The sequence below is a fragment of the Xyrauchen texanus genome, chromosome 29, assembly GCF_025860055.1.
Source record: "Xyrauchen texanus isolate HMW12.3.18 chromosome 29, RBS_HiC_50CHRs, whole genome shotgun sequence".
NCBI classification, from domain to species: Eukaryota; Metazoa; Chordata; class Actinopteri; order Cypriniformes; family Catostomidae; genus Xyrauchen; species Xyrauchen texanus.
The window spans coordinates 37,639,012-37,659,358 of NC_068304.1; the positions used below are offsets into that span (position 1 = coordinate 37,639,012).

The 20,347-nt window shown below is 38.2% G+C and overlaps 1 protein-coding gene across 2 annotated transcripts in view; it reads right to left on the minus strand.

The window, feature by feature from the left end:
* LOC127622687 (uncharacterized) overlaps window positions 1–20,347 on the minus strand; it is a 59,812-nt gene that overhangs the window by 38,911 nt on the left and 554 nt on the right. The window contains exons 2-7 of one of the 2 annotated variants that reach the window (XM_052096715.1): window positions 18,996–19,111; window positions 17,398–17,511; window positions 8,453–8,537; window positions 8,174–8,228; window positions 7,179–7,291; window positions 1,958–2,053 (exon numbers count right to left, since the gene is read on the minus strand). In XM_052096715.1, coding sequence (XP_051952675.1) covers window positions 1,958–2,053; window positions 7,179–7,291; window positions 8,174–8,228; window positions 8,453–8,537; window positions 17,398–17,511; window positions 18,996–19,057 — 525 coding nt within the window. In that variant the 5' untranslated portion in view covers window positions 19,058–19,111. Of the gene's footprint in view, window positions 1–1,957; window positions 2,054–7,178; window positions 7,292–8,173; window positions 8,229–8,440; window positions 8,538–17,375; window positions 17,512–18,995; window positions 19,112–20,347 lie in introns of those variants that run through there. The other variant, XM_052096716.1, reaches the window with a different exon arrangement.

The following is a 20,347-nucleotide window of genomic DNA, read 5'->3' on the forward strand; positions in this document are numbered from 1 at the left end:
TAAAAGTGACTGAATGAGCATACATCTGTGTAGAAGGAGAAAAAATGCTTATTTGTGGTACTTGCTAAGGCAAGTGCCGTCATTGGTGTATGAGTGTGAGTGTGAATGGGTGAATGGGACACAGTATGCTTTGGTAACAACTTAGGTTAAAGAGGCGCTAAATAATTGCAGACCATTACATTACATATTACCATTGCTCATACTTAGGGAAAGGAATTTGAACAAATTAGTTATACCACAAATCATGCAGATGAAAAATCCAATAGACTTACATTGAAGGAGGAACTCGAGTTATATTGATGTTAAAATACTTTCTTCCATCCTAAGTTTCTAAGTTAAATGTGCAGAGGCGACTATTCGTGGCATGCTATTCGCAGTACAATTTCACTGAAAAGTGTGCTCTGTATGTTTGAGTATCCCAACTGGTCTCAATATAACAACTTTGGCTCATCCAGTGGCATGAGTTTGAAACAGGAATGACAGGTGGTGGATTATGTTTGCAAATCCTTTTGGTAAAGCTAGTGGAACAGAAATAACACACTTAACCTTTAAAGGAATAGTTCACCCAAAAATGAAAATTCTCTTTTCATTTTCTTACCCTTATGCCATCCCAGATGCATGTGACTTTCTTCCTTCTGATGAACACAAATTAAAATATTTGAAAAATTTCTCAATTCTTTTGGTCCATACAAAGTGAACGGGTGCCAAAATGTCAGCATAAAAGTAATCTTTAAGACTCCAGTGGTTAAATTATTGTCTCCAGAAGTATTTGATAGGTGTGGGTGAGAAACAGATCACTTTCACATTCATCTTCTTGTGTTTTTGGTGATTTATATTCTTCATGCATACCACCCCCAACTGGGCAGCGAGAAGAATTTCAAGCAAAAAAAAACATTGATCTGTTTCTCATCCACACCTATCATATCACTTCAGAAAATATAGATTTAAACACTGGAGTGCTATGAATTACTTTTATGATGCCTTTATGTGCTTTGTGGTGCATTCAAATTTTGGCACCCATTGCACTATAACGCACTGCATTGTATGTACCTACAGAGCTGAGATATTCTTCTAAAAAATTATAATTTGTGTTCTGCAGAAGAAAGAAACTCATACACATCTGGGATGACATGAGATGTGAGTGAGTAACTGATTAGAGAGTTTTAATTTTTGGGTGAACTATCCCTTTAAGAAAATTCTTAGTAAAGTCTATAGGAGAAATATCAGAGAGGGGATTTTTTTTTTCAAATTAAAGGGAGATTAAACCCCACATAAACATTGTGCCATTTAATCATCCTTATGTTGTTTCAAATGAGTATGACGTTCTTTCTTTCATGGAACACAAAATGACATAGAAGGCCAAACGTTAACCATTGAATTCCACTGTATGACAATTCATGCTGGTCTAAGTTGGTCTTTTCAGTAGGGAAGACCAAAGAAAATCTGTGGAGTATGCGTCGGACTATAACGCTCCCTACAGCCCCCTTTCCTCCATCACCGATGGTCTGAACCAGCAAGATGACGGATGTATTGACCAGTTGATAAAGGCTTCAATCAAACACCTCACCATGTAGCCGCTCAAGTCTTCAAAACAAACTCTAGTTGATGCGGCGAGCATGTGGGTGTGAACACATCTGCTGTCCTCAGGATGTGTGAGAGTGTGTTTTTGTGTGGCAGCTCTCTAACCCAGGAACAGGTGTGTGTTATCAAAGTTGGTTTAAAGTGAGCAGATTGCCCACTAATGGTGACCAGACACTTTGTGTCCTGAGAAACGGAATTGAGGAAGTCAGAATCTGTTTGGTAGCATGTGGCAACGGTTCCACTCTGTTGCTGCTGCAGGCATCCGTAGGTGTGTGTGTGTGTGTGTGTGTGTGTGTGTGTGTGTGTGTGTGTGTGTGTGTGTGTGGTTATGTAGGTTAGCGTGGGATGGACGAGGGATGTCAGAACACCTCCTCACCTGTACAGGGATCATGCGATGGCGCTTTAGTGCCCCCTTCTGGTGGAATCTGACGAAGCAGCCAACGCAGTAGTCCTCTCCACATTCCGAACACATCTGAAAAAGATAGTGGGGAGCAAAAGTCTGAGTGAAATGCAAGTGAACATTTTTCAATTTTGCCTTTTTCTAATTGAATACAGTTTTGTGTCATTAAATGTTCTTCTATCCTCAGAACAATTTCAATAGAAAGTTAAAATTGAACAAATGTGCAAAGATGGTATTTCACACTTCTGCTTTAATGATAACATGTCCTCAGGCAGACATGAACTTTCACAAAGTCACGAATGCACTTGTTTAATTACTGGCACTACATTGTAATATTTCTTTGTTTTACATTTTTCAAACTCCTAAAACTTTTAGTTTATTTCCAGTTTTAAATAAAACTTTTGGACACCACTGTTAAAGAAATGTTCCGGGTTCAATACAAGTTAAGCTCAATCGACACAATTTGTGGCATAAGGTCTAATTTCTCTTGACTCGTCCCTCCAAAAAACAAAAATCAACATTTTGACACAAATGCTGTTGCGCTCAACTTGTATTGAACCTGGAATATTCCTTTAAAAACAATTATATGAACTCAGAAAACTTACAGCAACATTACAAACTTTAATATCATCTATAAATATTTAAATATCTTGCACATTGTACATCCTTTAAACTCAACACTATACACATTAAAGTTGAGAGATAGGATTGCCGCTATCTTTAGAGAGCTCATTATTTTGTTACCGATTGCAAATGAGTTCAGAGGGTGATAGGAGTGCCTGTTTGATGGACAGACGGGTAGAAAGACAGATGACATAAGTGCAGGAATATAAAGAATGGTCGTAATGATCAAACAGAACCAAAGAGCCACTTGTAAATGAATCCACCCTTCAATGGTGTTTTGATTTGCTAAGTCTGAACTATAGGGCTCGGCAGACTATACCATGCCCAATGTCTACATGCCTTCTCCCTCTGTGTGATGATACAGAACTTTGACTTGAGAAATGTATGGTGGATACTTGGAAGAGTTTGAGTTTCTCAGGACAGAGAATACTAGCTTACTCTATTATTATTTATGTAATATAGTATGTATAGTGTGAACAGAAGCCCATGGGAATTATCTGAATGCATAGAATATCCTAATGACCTTGTATATTTGCCAAAATGTGCAGTATCAAAATGTGCAATAGCAATTACAGCACAAATATGAATGAACCAGAAGAAACATTAGGCATGATTTAAAGGGATAGTTCACCCAAAAATGAAAATGCTCTGATTATTTACTCACCCTCATGATATCCCAGGTGTGTATGACTTTCTTTATTCAGCAGAACACATTTGAAGAAAATTGAAAATATCTCAGCTCAATAGATCCTTAAAATGCAAGTGGACAGTGATCTGATATTTGAAGCTCCAAAAATTACAGATAGTCAGCATAAACGTCATCTGTATGACTCCAGCAGTTAATTTAACGTCTTTTAAAATGATACTATCACTTTTGGTGTGAAAAAAGTATTTTTTAACTATAATCCACTAGAACATGCTTACTATTTTTACACAAAATAGTTGTATGCCACTTACAAAATAAAGAATGCAAATAATGAGGTCATATGACAAACGTAATATGGTCAAAGTGCAACATTTTTATCGTTGCTGTGGAGCGGAGGGGGGCCTCTTTATTAGAGGTATGCGCTGGCTGTAAGTGCCAGTCTGTACCTAAGAGCGGGACACGACCAACCAGTATCATAAAATGTTAAGCCCGAACACACATCCGAATTCGCTAACTTATAATTGCTTCAGAAAAAAGCAGGATAACAGTCAAAGATATCCATCAAGTGCATGTTTATATCGGGAAAATAAAACTGAAAACAGAACAGACGCACACAAAATCACGTTTGTTGTGAACAGCCCCCAGCATCTCCTTTCTTAAGTTGAACAAAAAAATGAAAAAATATGTTTTTACACAGACATTGGATGAAAATGCAAAATAATAAAAAAAAAATTGAGATGCACAGCAAAAATCATTTTCTTAATCCAAATAATTTTCTTGTTTTCCAGCAAACATATTTAACATCATTAAAAGATGAATTAGCTTGAGACACAGAATTCCAAATGATATAGAGATATTTATTTATATAAACTCTTTTTATATAAACTTTTTTATATTATTAAAAAAAAAATGTCCTTATTGTAAGTATAAACCTCATTAAATTGAGTTAGATTTATGCTTAAAACAAGACAAATGGTGAGCGGCAACGGCATGAGGCCGTGTATTTAGGATGCGTTGAAGCAAACATTCTAAACTGTTTATTTGTCTTGTTTGCAGGAGTTGCACCAGCGCGTAAATTGGAAAATGGATCAGGCTTCTACATTTACATTTACATTTATTCATTTGGCAGACGCTTTTATCCAAAGCGACTTACAAAAGAGGAAGAACATCAGCGAATCATCTTAGGGAGACAGTGGTACAAAAAGTGCCATATTACAAAGTTTCACTATCATCATAATAGTATACAAAACAGATTTAAGTGCAACAAGAAATGTAAATTATTTTTTTTTTATTTATTTTTTTTAGTGACCGGTTAAGTGCTTTTGGAAAAGATGTGTTTTTAGCCGTTTTTTGAAGATAGAGAGTGAGTTAGCTTCCCGGTTGGCTTCTAGTGAAGACAGCATCATTGATAATGATAAAGATATACTTTTGATGCGATGTGATGCTCGCATAACTGGATTACATGATTCTGATTGCAGACAATGGCTGTCGCACGGCTATGAAGTAGTTCCATGTCTCGGCCACATAACGGTTCCATATCATTTTGACGTTTTCGAACTGGCAACAGAGGCTTGGGCTGTATCAAAACAAGATGCTGAATCTGTGGTGGAAGAAAGTAGTTCCACTCACAAAGGTCTTGAGATAAAACACTGAACAATGTCTTAAGGTGTGATAACTGTGGGATTAGCAGAATAACTGACTCCATCCTGTTGCATTATTCTTCAATTACAATTACAATTCAATGGTGCATCATCAGTTATTCCTGTGTAAACATGCACAACCCATAATGAAGTTGTGTACTACAATGTAATCTATTAATGTTTAAAATGAAACAGTTCCTCCTATTCTGTGAATATTGCACAGTAGTCAATAAGCAGTAAAATAGTTGTCCATTCTGAACATAGTCAGAGCTTTAAGTGCAAAATTTGTTCCAGTAGGAAGCTCCAATGTTCCTCTAGGGTTGTGTGCATGTGTGCATGCGTGTGTGTGTGTGTGTGTGTGTGTGCATGTGTGCGTGTGTGTAGCTTTATTTATACTTGTGACTGACACATTGTTTAAAATGTCCTCACTAATATAGTGAAACTGGTAGAAAACCCACTAGTGAGGACATTTAGGCGGTCCTTACTAGTAAAAAAAAAAAGGCTCATAAATCAGCCAAATCATGTTTAGCTTTAAATCTACTGATGCACAGGTTTCTGTTAGGGTTAGGTTTAGGCGATATAATATATCTTTAGCCTGCTATAAAATCAATGGAAGTCTATGAGACGTCCTCACTAATATAGTGAAACAAACCTGTGTGTGTATGTGTGTGTGCATGCGGAGGGAACCCTAAGGAGCTCTTGGCTGTGTGTGTGTGTGTGTGTGTGTGTGTGTGTGTGTGTGTGTGTGTGTGTGTGTGTGTGTGTGTGTGTGTGTGTGTGTGTGTGTGTGTGTGTGTGTGTGTGTGCATGCGGAGGGAACCCTAAGGAGCTCTTGGCTCTACACATCCATAAATTCACAGAAACAGACACACACACACACACACACAAGATTTACTTGAACACACTTTCCTTGACAGCCAAATGCCAGTGTGCAAATTCTTAAGGTACATTTACTCTCAAGACTGTCTGTCTCAAGATAACTGAGAGATAGCCCTTCAAACACACATACACACTCTAGGAGTGCATGAAACCCCCAAATCTCCCATGGGTGACAGGGTCTCCTTTAATACAGCCACACAAACACACACACACAGTGAATAAAGAGAGGGGTAAATACAGTGCTGCCCTGTGGTTCAACAGCTGTGCCCATTACCAACTCCTTTAATGATGACATAAAAAAGGTATAATTTCAATATGCCACTGTTTAAATAAATTACACCAGCACAGTGTCAAACAGCAGCGCAGCTCCAAGGCGGCATTCTCCCCAAGCTGCTTTTTAAAGAGGGCTTCCAGGCTACAGACCTGCAGTTCACCCCTCCCCTGCTGAGAAATACTGCTGGTGCGCAGGTATGCATGTGTGCTACTGTATTTTCATGCAGTGCAATGTACTGCTGCCAGTCATGACTCCAGAATAAGGGGGATATTTATGGGGATTTAAGAAAGCATTAACAGTTTATTTTACTTATTGATGGTAGAATGGTAAATGGTCTGCACTTATATAGCGCCTTTTTAACCTTAGCGGTATTCAAAGCGCTTTACACTGCATCTCATTCACCCATTCACAAACACATTCACACACCAATGACGGCAGAGCTGCCATGCAAGGCACTAGCCTGCCATTGGAAGCAACTTGGGGTTCAGTGTCTTGCCGAATGACACTTCGGCATGTGGAGTCGTGTGGTCCGGGAATCGAACTGCCAACCCTATGATTAGTGGACAATCCGCTCTACCACCTGAGCCACAGACGCCCAAGCTTGACTTTTTTTAATAATCAGAATCGTACATCAAATCATATAGACATGTTCTGAAGTCTCACAGAGCCAAACGTTTGGCTACCGGCATAAAGTCCAATCCACTTATTATGGACAAGAACTGCCTACTTATACAGGAAGAGACCTTCTGACTGATGAATAAAGCGACCATCCATTGTCGTTTTTAAACTTGACTTTTAAAAGTGTGCAACAGTGCCCTCTCACATTTTCAACGGTCTTTGTACTGGAAGTATTATTCCCATTCCTTTTTGCCATTGGGATTTCATAAAATCCTTCATAAAAGAGTTCTAAGTGATGAACCAAACCAACCAGCTCTGAGGTGAATCACAACATTACAAACTTTGATTTGAAGCAAAAACGTATTTGAAAAACAGACAAGCAGACAAAAGGAAAAGGCTGTGTACTAAACACCTTTCATGAGGGAATGAGCTACAATTTCAAGAAGCACTGTGAATGACGTAATTAAAGTAAAAGAATCAAGGATGCTTTATAGGATGGAATGGATGAGGACTCACCAGTCCGGCCAGTTGAACTTCACATTGCCCACACACTTTACCCTTCAGTCTGATCTTCCTGTTAGTGCCCTGTGCCTTGTTATCTGGTTCCACCACCACCGGCTTCTGAACAACTGCATTTATATACAAATAAATAAACATATTTCAAAACACTACTTAGAGCATTCTACAAAGGCAGCGACTTTTTCAACCGTCAGTTATGTGCATCACGTAAAACGCAAATATGATTGTCTTATCTGTGAAGGATACATGCAATGATGCCTAAGAATTTGGCAAAAACAAGATATGGTTGAATGCGTTTTTGCACTTAAAAAAGGTTGATGCACCGCAACGAATATAACAGAATGCAGGTGTCTCGTGATGCGTTTTCAAAAGTTGATGTTCTTTTTAACCTGACACCGCATCTAAAAACCGCTGCCCTCCTTTGCGAGATGCTGAAAAAAAAAACAGCGAGAGGCATGGCAACGATGAATATTTTTAACCTAGTAAAAGTTTAGATTTCAATTAAACTGAAAAACTGCACAGATGGATGAAAATATTTTGGTGTAAACAGCCCCTTATAAAGCCTATTGTTAGGAACAAACCTGTTTGTAGCGCACCTTTGATACTTTAAAATGCTGCCTAGGTAGGCAGCTTACTAAGTTTTGGACTGCTACTGAAGAATTTCCTGCATGCAGTAAGGCAAAAACATGGTAACTATTCTGTCAAAATTGAGATATAACCAAAACCGGGTCTCTAAGACTATGATCTGTCCTGTCCCAGACAGGTTTTGTTCAACTATGCTCAGCTAGAGAAAACAAGTGTGACTTTCATAATCCACATTCGGCTGGACAACCAAAAAACTTTTAAGCAATTTTTCCTAGTTTCAATGGTGGCAGTTACTGTAATTCTGCTTTGTAGGACAATTTACTATAGCGTTCAAACATACATTTGTGCTAAAAAAAATGCTTAAAAAAGACTCGAGCAAAACACATCTGAGATTCCAGTCCACCCACCTGGCACCGGCTCATCCTTCAACACTCTAATCTTCATCTTGCCTGGAGAGAGCTGCTCAAAACAACATATTTCAAAAACCACATTATCACCAAAAACCACTGGGGAATCACTATTGCACTTTATTTTAGATGCTGTTTCCAAGGTTTTGGAAGTAGTCGGCCTGATTAAGACTGGATATCTTATACAGATAGACAGGAAGTGACAAAGACTTTATTACTGAGCCAGAAAGAAAAGATGATGTCTGATAAAATATTAGAGTGACTTACTTTGCGAGGTGCATTCTCCTTGTTCATCTTGGCACTCTGAAATCCAGGGGTGAGACCCATAGATAGTGCAGAACGCCAATGAGAGGCACCCGATTTCCTGTGTGGAAACGTCAGAGAAAGCTGATGTTAAGCACAGAACTGGAACAGGTTGTGAAAGTTAGTATTTACTAAAGAAATAATGTTTTTTACTATTGTTCATACAAAGGGTTAGGAATTTAAACAAATCCCTAACCTTAAGTATTAAACCCAAAGCATGTTACTCATCTCGCACTGTTGTGCTACAGACATGAAGGATACCTCCAATTGTGCAGTTTATTGAGTGAAGGTGTGCAATTAGTTTTCTAAGTGATCAGACCTACAGAAGATAAAACAAACTTGACAGATAATGTTTTTAGAGACAAACTTTGATGTTGGTTTGGCAAAGCTTTGTTAAAAATTGTTGTTACAAGTTTTTACAAGCATTCAAATCAGACAGACTGATAAAAATTCAACAAGACTACATTAGACCACAACAGATTGCATTAGACCTCATCAGACCACATCAGACCACAAATGATTGCATTAGACCTCATTAAACCCCCTACAGACCACAACAGACCACTTCAGACACTATCAAAAAACATTAGATCTCATTAAATGCATCAGACCCACAATAAACCACATCAGACTCCAATTAGAACCCCTAGAGACCACATCAGACGCCATTAGACTCATCAGACCTCCAACAAACAACATCAGACCCCATTAGACCTCATTAGATGCCCAATAAACTACATCAGATGAAATCAGACCTCATTAGACCACATCAGAAACCCTGGAGACCACATCATACAACTTAAGACCACATCAGACCCCATTAGACCTTCAAGAAACAACTTTAAACCATATCAGACCCCATTAGACTAAATCAGACCCCATTTGATCTTGTCAGACCATTTCTGACCACAGTGGACCACATCAGAACCCCTGAAGACCACATCAAACCTCTTCAGACAATATTAGACCCCATCAGAAACCATCAGACTTGTCAGACCACCAAGAACCACATCAGATGACTTCAGACCACATTAGACTGCATCAGACCCCATTAGACCTAATCAGACCTCAAAGAAACCACTTTAGACCACATTAGACCACGTTTTAACTGCTAGAGGCCACATCAGACCAGTTCAGACCACATAAAACCACTTCTGATCTCATTAGACCTCATCAGACCTCCAGGAAACCACTTCACTTAATAATAATAAGTTGAAATAGTAAACCAGTATGTTTGCTTAAATCAACATACAAATTCCATAGGCCAACAGTACGTTGAAGGAGGGACCCAAGCCATATAAAAGGGTAAGAATATCACTTGAGGGTGGGCTTGTTCAGGCCAGTAAGTAGCCACCTAGCAACCACTCATAACACCCTAGCAACCAACCAGAATACCCAAAAGAAAATGTAAAAAATCTAGTTTTGAATGTTAACATAACAACAGAATGTAAACAATAAATTAAAAAGGGAAAAGCACTGACTGATAACTGTTAATTAAGCTCATATAAAACAGTGGAATACATTGAATACGTTTGCCCTACATAATTCATACCCATAAACAGATAGAGGTCGTCTGTTTTCTGATTTGTTGTTTTGGTTGCCACATCAAATCAACAGTCTAAATAATTCAAGATTGCGGGGGAGGCCATTTGTTTAGGATGGGCTGTTGTGTTGGTACAGCCGCGAGCCCAAGCATGTTCAAAGGATGGATATGCATGTTATGACTGTCTGCATAAGTGTAGAATATAATTTAGCAAAAAGCAGTAACTGCTCTTGAAGTGTCTCTTACACTTACAATGGTGCCACTCCAGGGTTGTGAAACAGTTTCTATGGGGCAGCATTTTGAAAAATTCATTTCCGAGATGACACTGTTTTCATAGTCAATCGTATATATCTTTATACTGTACTTGGAGACAAGTCATGTGACTTTCAAGACTATTATGGCAGGTTAGCACTCATGTGAACTCTCTACTAATTACTAATTTCGCATTCAGTGACGCTTTTATCCAAAGTGACTTATAGTACACTAATTATGTGGGTGTCCCCCTGGAACCAATTTCAGGCTAAGTGCCTTCATCAAGGGCACAATGGTGATAATTCTCTGAACTTTGAACCTTTCAGTTAGCAACCAAAATCCACTCGGCTACACCACCCTCAACTATAGTTTATACAGTTGCCCTTTTAACCTGTTCACTCTAGTGTTATTATTGTTAACAAAAACTTGAATGAAAAATAATGAAAAACATTTTTGTTAAATGAAATAAAAATAAAAACATATTTATTGGGGGAAAAATAGAAAGTCAACAAAAATACTTTTTCATAACTTTAAAACTAACTAAAATAAACCTTTAAATTTAAAAAAAAAGATAATATTCTGTGCATTTTGTTAATATTGCTAAACTGCGATATTCAACACACGGTGTTAATCTCATTAAATTAATTACATACAAATACGTTTGAGGTGTTGTTTGATGCTGTTAACAAAGATGGGATCATGAGGATAATAAAACTATTTTAATTCAAACATTGTTAAAGAAAATATGATGAGAAATAAACAACATCGCAAGACATTGCCAATGCACTGACAATGTCTTAGGTAAAAAAAAAATTGTTGAATAAAACCTATTTTGTTCATATCATCATAGAATTGTGAGGATTTATCCCACCTAACTGCGTTATGGGATGTACAGTAAGTGCAGATCCCGGTAAATGGGAGCACATATATACATATATATATATATATATATATATATATATATATATATATATATATATATATAAATGTGCTAAATGTGTATCTTGTGAAAGTTAAGAAGTCTCTAAAAAAGTTTTTTAATTAATTCTTCCCTAAGATAAAGAATCCACAACAATGTTACTAAGGATCTAACACTCTAATATACTCATTAAATTACATTGTATCAGAAATGTATATAATGTCTTTACAAGGTCTTTTATGTAAGATGATATGTTCAGTCACGTGCATAACCACCAGTGACACTCTGCCAGCACGGTGCGGCAGTTGTCACAGTGATGCTAGCAGCCCTAGGGTCTACAGGGGTTTTCTCTGTTTTAATGCAGAATGAATGAACTGGAGCAAACATGCAGACCAATACGCATACATTCAGAAATGGGAAAATGCACATACAATTTATATCAGCCGCCCAAAGACTCTGTAAGTCAGAAACAGAATTTGGAAGGTTCGACATGAACAGAGGACACTTCCTCTGCATGATGTCCACTCTCATTAAGGGCTGTTAATGTGCTGGCCTTTATCAATGTGATGAGATGGGCATTTGGGAAGGGGATTAACCTTGCTCCAGCCTGCCTGCCTGCCTGTCAGCAGGCTGTGGAAACTCACAAGCAATGTGGCTGTTGTGCTAATTTCTGAATCAGGCACACACACTGAATGCCAACCAACAAGACAAACACTTATCTCCTGTCAAGCTCACTGAGATCCAGCTCTTCTGGTACTCGTACCCAATGTGAGACCACAATGGGACAGGTGAGAAGTACATTACTGCAAACTTAACCTTGTGTTACATCAAATGTTTGAATAATGGGCTGTTCACACCAAAGCGTTCCACACTGTTTTCCAGTTGTTTTCCTTTGTAAACATGTGCTACATATACATCTTTCACCGTTGTGCTATTTCTTACTATACATTTCAGCGTTTCGTGCAAGAGGGCCCCTTTTTAGATGCAGTGTCAAATTAAAAAGAACTTCACATCTAGGCAGCTTTGGAACAGAACTAACATACAGTATGCTCGTTTTTCAGCAGGAAAAGACAACCACAAAATATGAAAAGTACCGGCACGTTTACAAGTAGTCCACTTTGCGAACACAGACACTCGACTGAGCAAAGGGCCCGATTCTATCAGGTCTCATCAGCTTGTTTGAATTCACCTGTGGCCCTTTAGTGCTCTGACTACGCTGTGATAAACAAAGAACAGAGGAAGATTACATCAAACATTCCCAGCACAGCACCCGCAACACAACTTCTGCTTTGATAATTGACCACCGATAAGAGCTAATCTAAAACAGTTTTATTTAAAAACTTCCGTATGAAGGCAACCATAATTTAGATATGGTACTGCTAACATCCCTTAATATGAAAGTACCAGAACACAATAAAAGGAATGAGGGCTCAGATCTCACAGATATGTGACCGGCTGCGTTCTGCTGCGTTCATCTGATTATCGCTACAGGCTTCCGTGTGTTATTGATATATGAGGGTTTAATTGATGGTTTCAATCCCTATAATGAACTCAGAGGAACATCTTTGTTTTTATTGCCTCCGGTTCGCTTTCCGCCTCACTGATGTTTACACACATCAGTCATGGGGAATATACCTGAAGCTTAAAGCTAAAATATAGCTTGCCAAACTAAAAACTACTCTTTTAAAAGCAAAAAGTAGCTAAGCTACAGGCAAACTTCTCTTTTGAAAAATTAGTTAGCAACAAGCTACTAACAAATAGTAGCTAACAACATTGAAGCTAGTTAAAATGTAGGGGGATATTCACTAAGAATAAATAAAAGTGCCGGTTATTTGCGCTGTTTGCGCTGGTTTAGCACATGATTCACTGAAGGAATTATGCTGGTCAAGCAACAGCACAAACGCACCCACAAAATTGCAGCTAAATTCAATTTGTATGTACATACAATTCTGAGCGCTAAACAGTTGAGGATGCAGCAGACCACCATTATCTGACACACTGAACAGCATCACTGACTACTGTGATACAGACACCTGAATTATTTCTTTAACATGCTGAAAGTGCGCTTGACAACACCGCATATCTGGATTTGAATGGCAGGTTATAACGTTATTCTACATCATTTTATCTTTATTTGATGAATTTCTGCTGATATGATCGAGAAAAACATCTAATGTACGCTAACATCTCTATTTCTGTAAACAAAATTAATTTTACCCCCTGCTTTTATCTGCCGGTAATAGCAAGATCTAAATTATGACTGGTAATTTTTGGGAATCAAGTGCAATCTAAGCCTAATTTACATAGAAAGGAGGCTGTGGCGGAGGAGGGGGCCGGGTCGATTCCAAACACCCAGCCCCTAATCACGCTAATCAAGCTTCAGAGAGGGATAAAAGCTGACTGGAAGATGCAGTGCGTCAGAGAGAGAGATTTACGGACAGCTGTCTGACACCTGTGTGTGTGTATGTCTTTTTGTTAAAGTTTCTTATTAAAATATTATTAATATTCCAAGCCAGTTCTCATCTTATCCTTTCCATTAATCCCTTACATTGGTGCCGAAATCCGGGAAGGAGGAGGGATGCGCCGTAGTAGAGTCCTCACCACTACCATCCACCCCAATGGAGCAGAGTGAAACCTCAGTTGGTTGAGAAATTTCAAGAGTGCATATCTGCAAATTCTAGGCAAAGGGGGACTACTTTGAAGATGCTAAAATATAACACAGTTTTGATTTAATTTTGATTTTGATAAGTCCCAACATAATTCCCATAGTTCCATTTATGTTATTCCATAGTTTTGATGACTTTACTATTATTCTAAAATGTGAAAAAGTGTAAAGTTAATATAAACTCCTCAACATAATTATGACCGATTACGTGTTTGCATCTATTTGGGAGTGTGTGGGAATATGATGTATTCCCTATATCTACCCCATTGCCTTGGTGTTTCCCTCTCTTGTTATAAGTTATAAGTTTGCAAATTGTGATGCATTCCCCCTAAATCTGCCGCCACTATAAATTCATAAAGTGGACCTAGACAGGTCACATTTTAGCATTATTAATGACGTTCTAGAGGAAAGGGGCTTGGCTGAGAGAGGAGAGGAGAGGAGAGGAGAGGAGAGGAGAGGAGAGAGGAGAGAGAGAGAGTCGTCACATTAATAACTACTGATGTTATTTTTTTCCCTATTCTTTTATTTTGACAGATAACTAATTTCCTGTCTTCCTCATTTTGGCATAGGCTCCCACTTAATCTTAATTTGTTTGGGAGAAATGGGAAGACAAGCATGGCGGAGCGGGGAGAGTAGAGCCGCTGGAGCTGAGATGACTCAATTTCCTTCGTCTCGATGGCTATGCTGATTCCATCACAGCTGATCGCTCTGAAGTCACACTGCCCAGATTACCTCCAGAGCAGATCAGGAGCCACGTACTCAATGTGACGGGCAGATTTGTAAAGCTATTTACCCTTCTTACCGCTTCCTATTTTGGTACTTTGGTTACATATACAGTACTGTGCAAAGGCTTTAGGCACTTGTGAAAAACGTTCAAAGTGAGGATTTCAAAAACAATTATGACATACATAGTTTTCATTAATCAATTAACGTCATACAAAGTCCAGTAAACAGAAAAAAGCTAAATCAAAATTTGGTGTGAACACTTTTACCTTCAAAACAGCACCAATTCTCCTACTTACACATGGACACAGTTTTTTTGGTTGTTGGCAGATAGTATGTTACAAGCTTCTTGGAGAATTCACCACAGTTCTTTTATTTATTTCGGCTGTCTCAATTACTTCTTTCTCTTTGTGTAATCACAGACTGACCCTATGTTCAGTGGGGGGGCTCTGTGAGGGTCATGCCATCTGTTGCAGGGCTCCCTGTTCTTCTATTCTATTCTATTATTTTTGCAAAAGGAATGTTTGGGAGTATAAAATGTATATTTCCTATTGACACACTAATGTAGCAGATATAAATAACCATCTTAAGACAAATATTTTTATGAAACATCTAATGTGCCTAAGACTTTTGAAAAGTGCTGTACATGCAGATGCACATATGCATGCCATTTTCATCATCTCTTATACTAAGTGTCATTAAGATCACTATCCATTTATATCATAATAATATTCTGGGTTAAATAGCCTGTAATTTAAGATCATACCATGAACAGCAAAAAAGTAAAACCAATTACTTTCGCTTGGTATATGAGAATACCAGGAAGACATCATAACTAGTAAACTTCATTGATATCAAACCTGATGCCAGCCACCAAATGTAATTTAATTTTGTTCTGTTCTGCACACAAAAGTATCGTTCAGCTTCCCAATACTTGGAAAATAGAACACAAGTCATATGGACCACTTTTATGGTGCTTATAATGTGTTTTATTAATTTGTTTGCCCTTTTTTGAGCTTTAAATGTATCCTCATTGTACAAAGGTGTCTGGGTTTATTCCTGGCAGGCAGCAGATGCCCTAAACACCCCCATCCCTAATCCTAACCATATACCAGGAACAACTCGAGACACCTAAGTGCTGCTGCTTCAAACTGAAGATGTTTGTTTATCTGCTGTTTTGCTACTTTTAGTCTGTGTTTTTATCCATCTCATACTACATACTGTATATCACTTATGTTTGTTGTTATATTGTTTAGTTTGCTTGTTATGTTTACATGTTGAAAGCGCTATATAATGTAAACATGTTATTATTATTGTCATTATTAGTGGTATTAACATGTACTGTCAAGATGGTAGTGCCCATGAGGGGGCAACCTGCTTAATGTAAAATAAAACAGCTTTTATTGGGTTACTGATAAGGCTTGATATTAACTCCCACCCACCCACCAAATGCGGGTAGAAATCGACAGTTGCGGGTAAATCCGTCACCCTTACTAGACAATTTTTTTCAGACTCCAGGTCATCATTGCTCGTACTGGTCTCTTTACTGGGTATAGCTTTATTTCCTTACAAATAATATTATTCTCTCATTATTCACTAACCTTTATCTTGATCCAAAACCATAGGACTTTCTTTCATGACTGGAAAATAGATTCATGTATTTTTCCATTTATGAAAAAAGTGATAATAGTTTATAAATTTATAAATATGGATATTTTTCTTACAAAAACGCATCGCTTAGCGACAGAAGGCCTTTATTAACCGCCTGGAGCTGTATGGATTACTTTTTTGATGGATGGATGTGCCTTTTTGGGTTTCAAAATCTAAGGTACCATTCACTCCCATTATAAAGCTTGGAAGAGCCAGGATATTTTTTATATATTTCTGATTGTGTTTGGCTGAAAGAAGAAAGTCATATACACCTAGGATGGCTTGAGGGTGAGTACATTATGGGATCATTTTAATTTTTAAAGGTGTAACTTTAGCTCAGTAACTTTAGAATAGAATAGAAATGGGGAGGGTGTTCAAATATGGGCTTCCATGGACAAATTTTCCTCCTATTCTAACAGGCCATGTTTGTCTTCAGATATTTCAGATGACTTAAATCATTGGGCATGTGTCCTGCTGAACTCATATCAGTTTTTTGTGGGGCAGGGAATTTGGGCAAGTGAAAATGATGAGTGGCTAATGACTTTGGAATACCACTAGCCACAGTGGCTGGTGGACCAAAAAGTTAATGTTACTGTTACTTACATGACTAGAGCCTAATCTGAGTGTACAGAATTTTTGTAACATATTTCTAAAAACATACATGCTATTAATGTCTTTGTACATTTTTGCTAATTAAAAACGTTTTACAAAGAGTGTGTTTAAGAATGTAAAAATGATCACCCATTTATTAGTGATCTGTTCCTTCAAGTTGTAATTAACCCTGAATATTCCTTTAAAGTCAAGCTTGATTGACAGAATTTGTGGCATAATGTTGATTACCACAAAAAATATATATATATATAAATAAATAAACTCGTGAATCGTTCATTTTAAAAAGCAAAAAGAAGCAAAAATGGGAGTTACAGTGAGGCGTTTACAATGAAGTGAACGGGGCCAATCCATAAATGCTAAAATACACACCGCTTTAAAAATATACATTGTATTTAAAAGTTGTTTGTTTGTTTTTTTAAACCTTTTTCAAGGAACATTTCCTCTTTTTTTCTCAACCCGCTCTGTTTCAGTCATAGTTTGGCTCACTAATTTATTCATCTACTTAGTCATTCATTGATTTAACAAGCTCTCTCACCTCCCCTCCCTGTCTTACTCACTCTCGCTCCTCTTTCTCCTGGCACATGCGCTCTCTGAGCTCCTCCAGTCGGTTCTCCATGTCCTTGGTCTGCTGATCCAGCTGCACCGTTTCCATACGCAGTTCCCGGATATTCCTTTGAAAACATACACTTAATGTCACATACAAGAACCAGGTAATTAAACCATGATATCAATTATTTATGTTAGCTACAGCAGGGGTTTTCAAACTGGGGCCCGGGGACCCCCAAGGGGGCCAACAAGGGGTGCAAAGGGGTCCGTGGAAAATTTCAGTAATACACTATATTTACCAAATTTGATATAATTGCCATTTCAGTTTAATCTTAATATTTTTCTTCAGGTTTATACTTTTAACATTACTCATTATGTAGAAAAAAGATGTCACATACTACAAAGTAGGCTAAATATTTTCCAGAATATGGATGCAATGAAATTAAACATTTTGGCCGATACCATAAATATTTTAATAAAAAACTACAGTCGAAAAACAATATTTTGCCACTTAGTCAACTTATTTTGTCATCGAACCACTTCTAAAACATATTTGCTCTTCTGTTTTTGCAGTTCTAAATGATAAACTTTTTACATATTATGATAAAATATTACTTTTTCGAATTGTGTTCATTTTATTTAGTATTTCTTTAAACTAAAAATGTAATACAACTGGTAGGCCTAGCTCAGCAAGTAAAGATGCTGACTACCACCCCTGGAGTCGCAAGTTTGAATCTAGGGTGTGCTGAGTGACTCCAGCCAGATCTCCTAAGCAACTAATTTGGGCCGGTTGCTAGGGTGGGTAGGTCACGTTGGGTTAACCTCCTCATGGTTGCTATAATGTGGTTCTCGCTCTCGGTGGGGCACGTGGTGAGTTGTGTGTGGATGCCACGGAGAGTAGCATGAAGCCTCCACACCCGCCAGGTCTCCGCGGTAATGCGCTCATCAAGCCATGTGATAAGATGCACGGATTGACGGTCTAAGATAAAGGCAAATGAGATTCGTCCTCCGCCACCTGGACTGTGGCGAGTCACTACACCATCACGAGGACTTAAAAGAGTGCATTAGGAATTTGGGCATTCCAAACTGGGTAGAAAAGGGGAGAAAATAAAAAATGAAATAATACAACTAAATACATTTATGTAGTTAATTATAAATAAACCATTTGTTTTTCTCATCATGAGCTCATCATAACAACTTTTATATATTTTCAGATAGGGTCCCTCGCAACGTGATTTTAATATTTGGTGGTCTTTGGCATCAAAAGGTTTGAAAACCCCTGAGCTAGAGTACAAAATCCCTATTGATATACTACCATACACTCTTTATTTTAAAAGGTTTAGAATAATGGTAAAGTCATCAAAACTATGAAATAACACAAATGGAAGTATGTGAATAATGAATAGACAGAAGAAGAAAAAACAATCTATCTATTATTAATTTGGTCTAACTAATCCATTTAATAATATACTAATCACAGTTTTAGTTCTGAAAAGAAATGTAGGTGCATCACTCACAAAATAAAATTTTGGAGCTTGTCCATTTGCAAGTGCAATGTCTAACATGTTAATAATGTGATATGAAACTCAAGGGAACAGTCTGTGCAAACCTGACATTTAACTTCATTGACTTGGGCTTGCTGGGAAGAACCACAAAGTTGTTTAAATTCATGGTGATCTCTGATCGGACTGTAAGCTTCAGGGGATGTAATTTCCACTGCAGAGACTTGAGAAAATAGAGTTTTTGCATTCACATAGTGCATTGCAATAAAGAACAGTACATTAATGCATATGACCCGAAGCAAACACTCACAAAAGAGTACTGTGGCAGTCCCCTGGTCTTAGATGATTGATTGGTAAGAATGATTACTATATACGCTCACCTAAAGGATTATTAGGAACACCTGTTCAATTTCTCATTAATGCAATTATCTAATCAACCAATCACATGGCAGTTGCTTCAATGCATTTAAGGGTGTGGTCCTGGTCAAGACAATCTCCTGAACTCCAAACTGAATGTCAGAATGGGAAAGAAAGGTGATTTAAGCAATTTTGAGCATGGCATGGTTGTTGGTGCAAGACGGGCCGGTCTGAGTATTTCACAATCTGCTCAGTTACTGGGATTTTCACGCACAACCATTTCTAGGGTTTACAAAGAATGGTGTGAAAAGAGAAAAACATCCAGTATGCGGCAGTCCTGTGGGCGAAAATGCCTTGTTGATGCTAGAGGTCAGAGGAGAATGGGCCGACTGATTCAAGCTGATAGAAGAGCAACTTTGCCTGAAATAACCACTCGTTACAACCGAGGTATGCAGCAAAGCATTTGTGAAGCCACAACACGCACAACCTTGAGGCGGATGGGCTACAACAGCAGAAGACCCCACCGGGTACCACTCATCTCCACTACAAATAGGAAAAAGAGGATACAATTTGCAAGAGCTCACCAAAATTGGACAGTTGAAGACTGGAAAAATGTTGCCTGGTCTGATGAGTCTCGATTTCTGTTGAGACATTCAGATGGTAGAGTCAGAATTTGGCGTAAACAGAATGAGAACATGGATCCATCATGCCTTGTTACCACTGTGCAGGCTGGTGGTGGTGGTGTAATGGTGTGGGGGATGTTTTCTTGGCACACTTTAGGCCCCTTAGTGCCAATTGGGCATCGTTTAAATGCCACGGCCTACCTGAGCATTGTTTCTGACCATGTCCATCCCTTTATGGCCACCATGTACCCATCCTCTGATGGCAACTTCCAGCAGGATAATGCACCATGTCACAAAGCTCGAATCATTTCAAATTGGTTTCTTGAACATGACAATGAGTTCACTGTACTAAAATGGCCCCCACAGTCACCAGATCTCAACCCAATAGAGCATCTTTGGGATGTGGTGGAACGGGAGCTTCGTGCCCTGGATGTGCATCCCACAAATCTCCATCAACTGCAAGATGCTATCCTATCAAT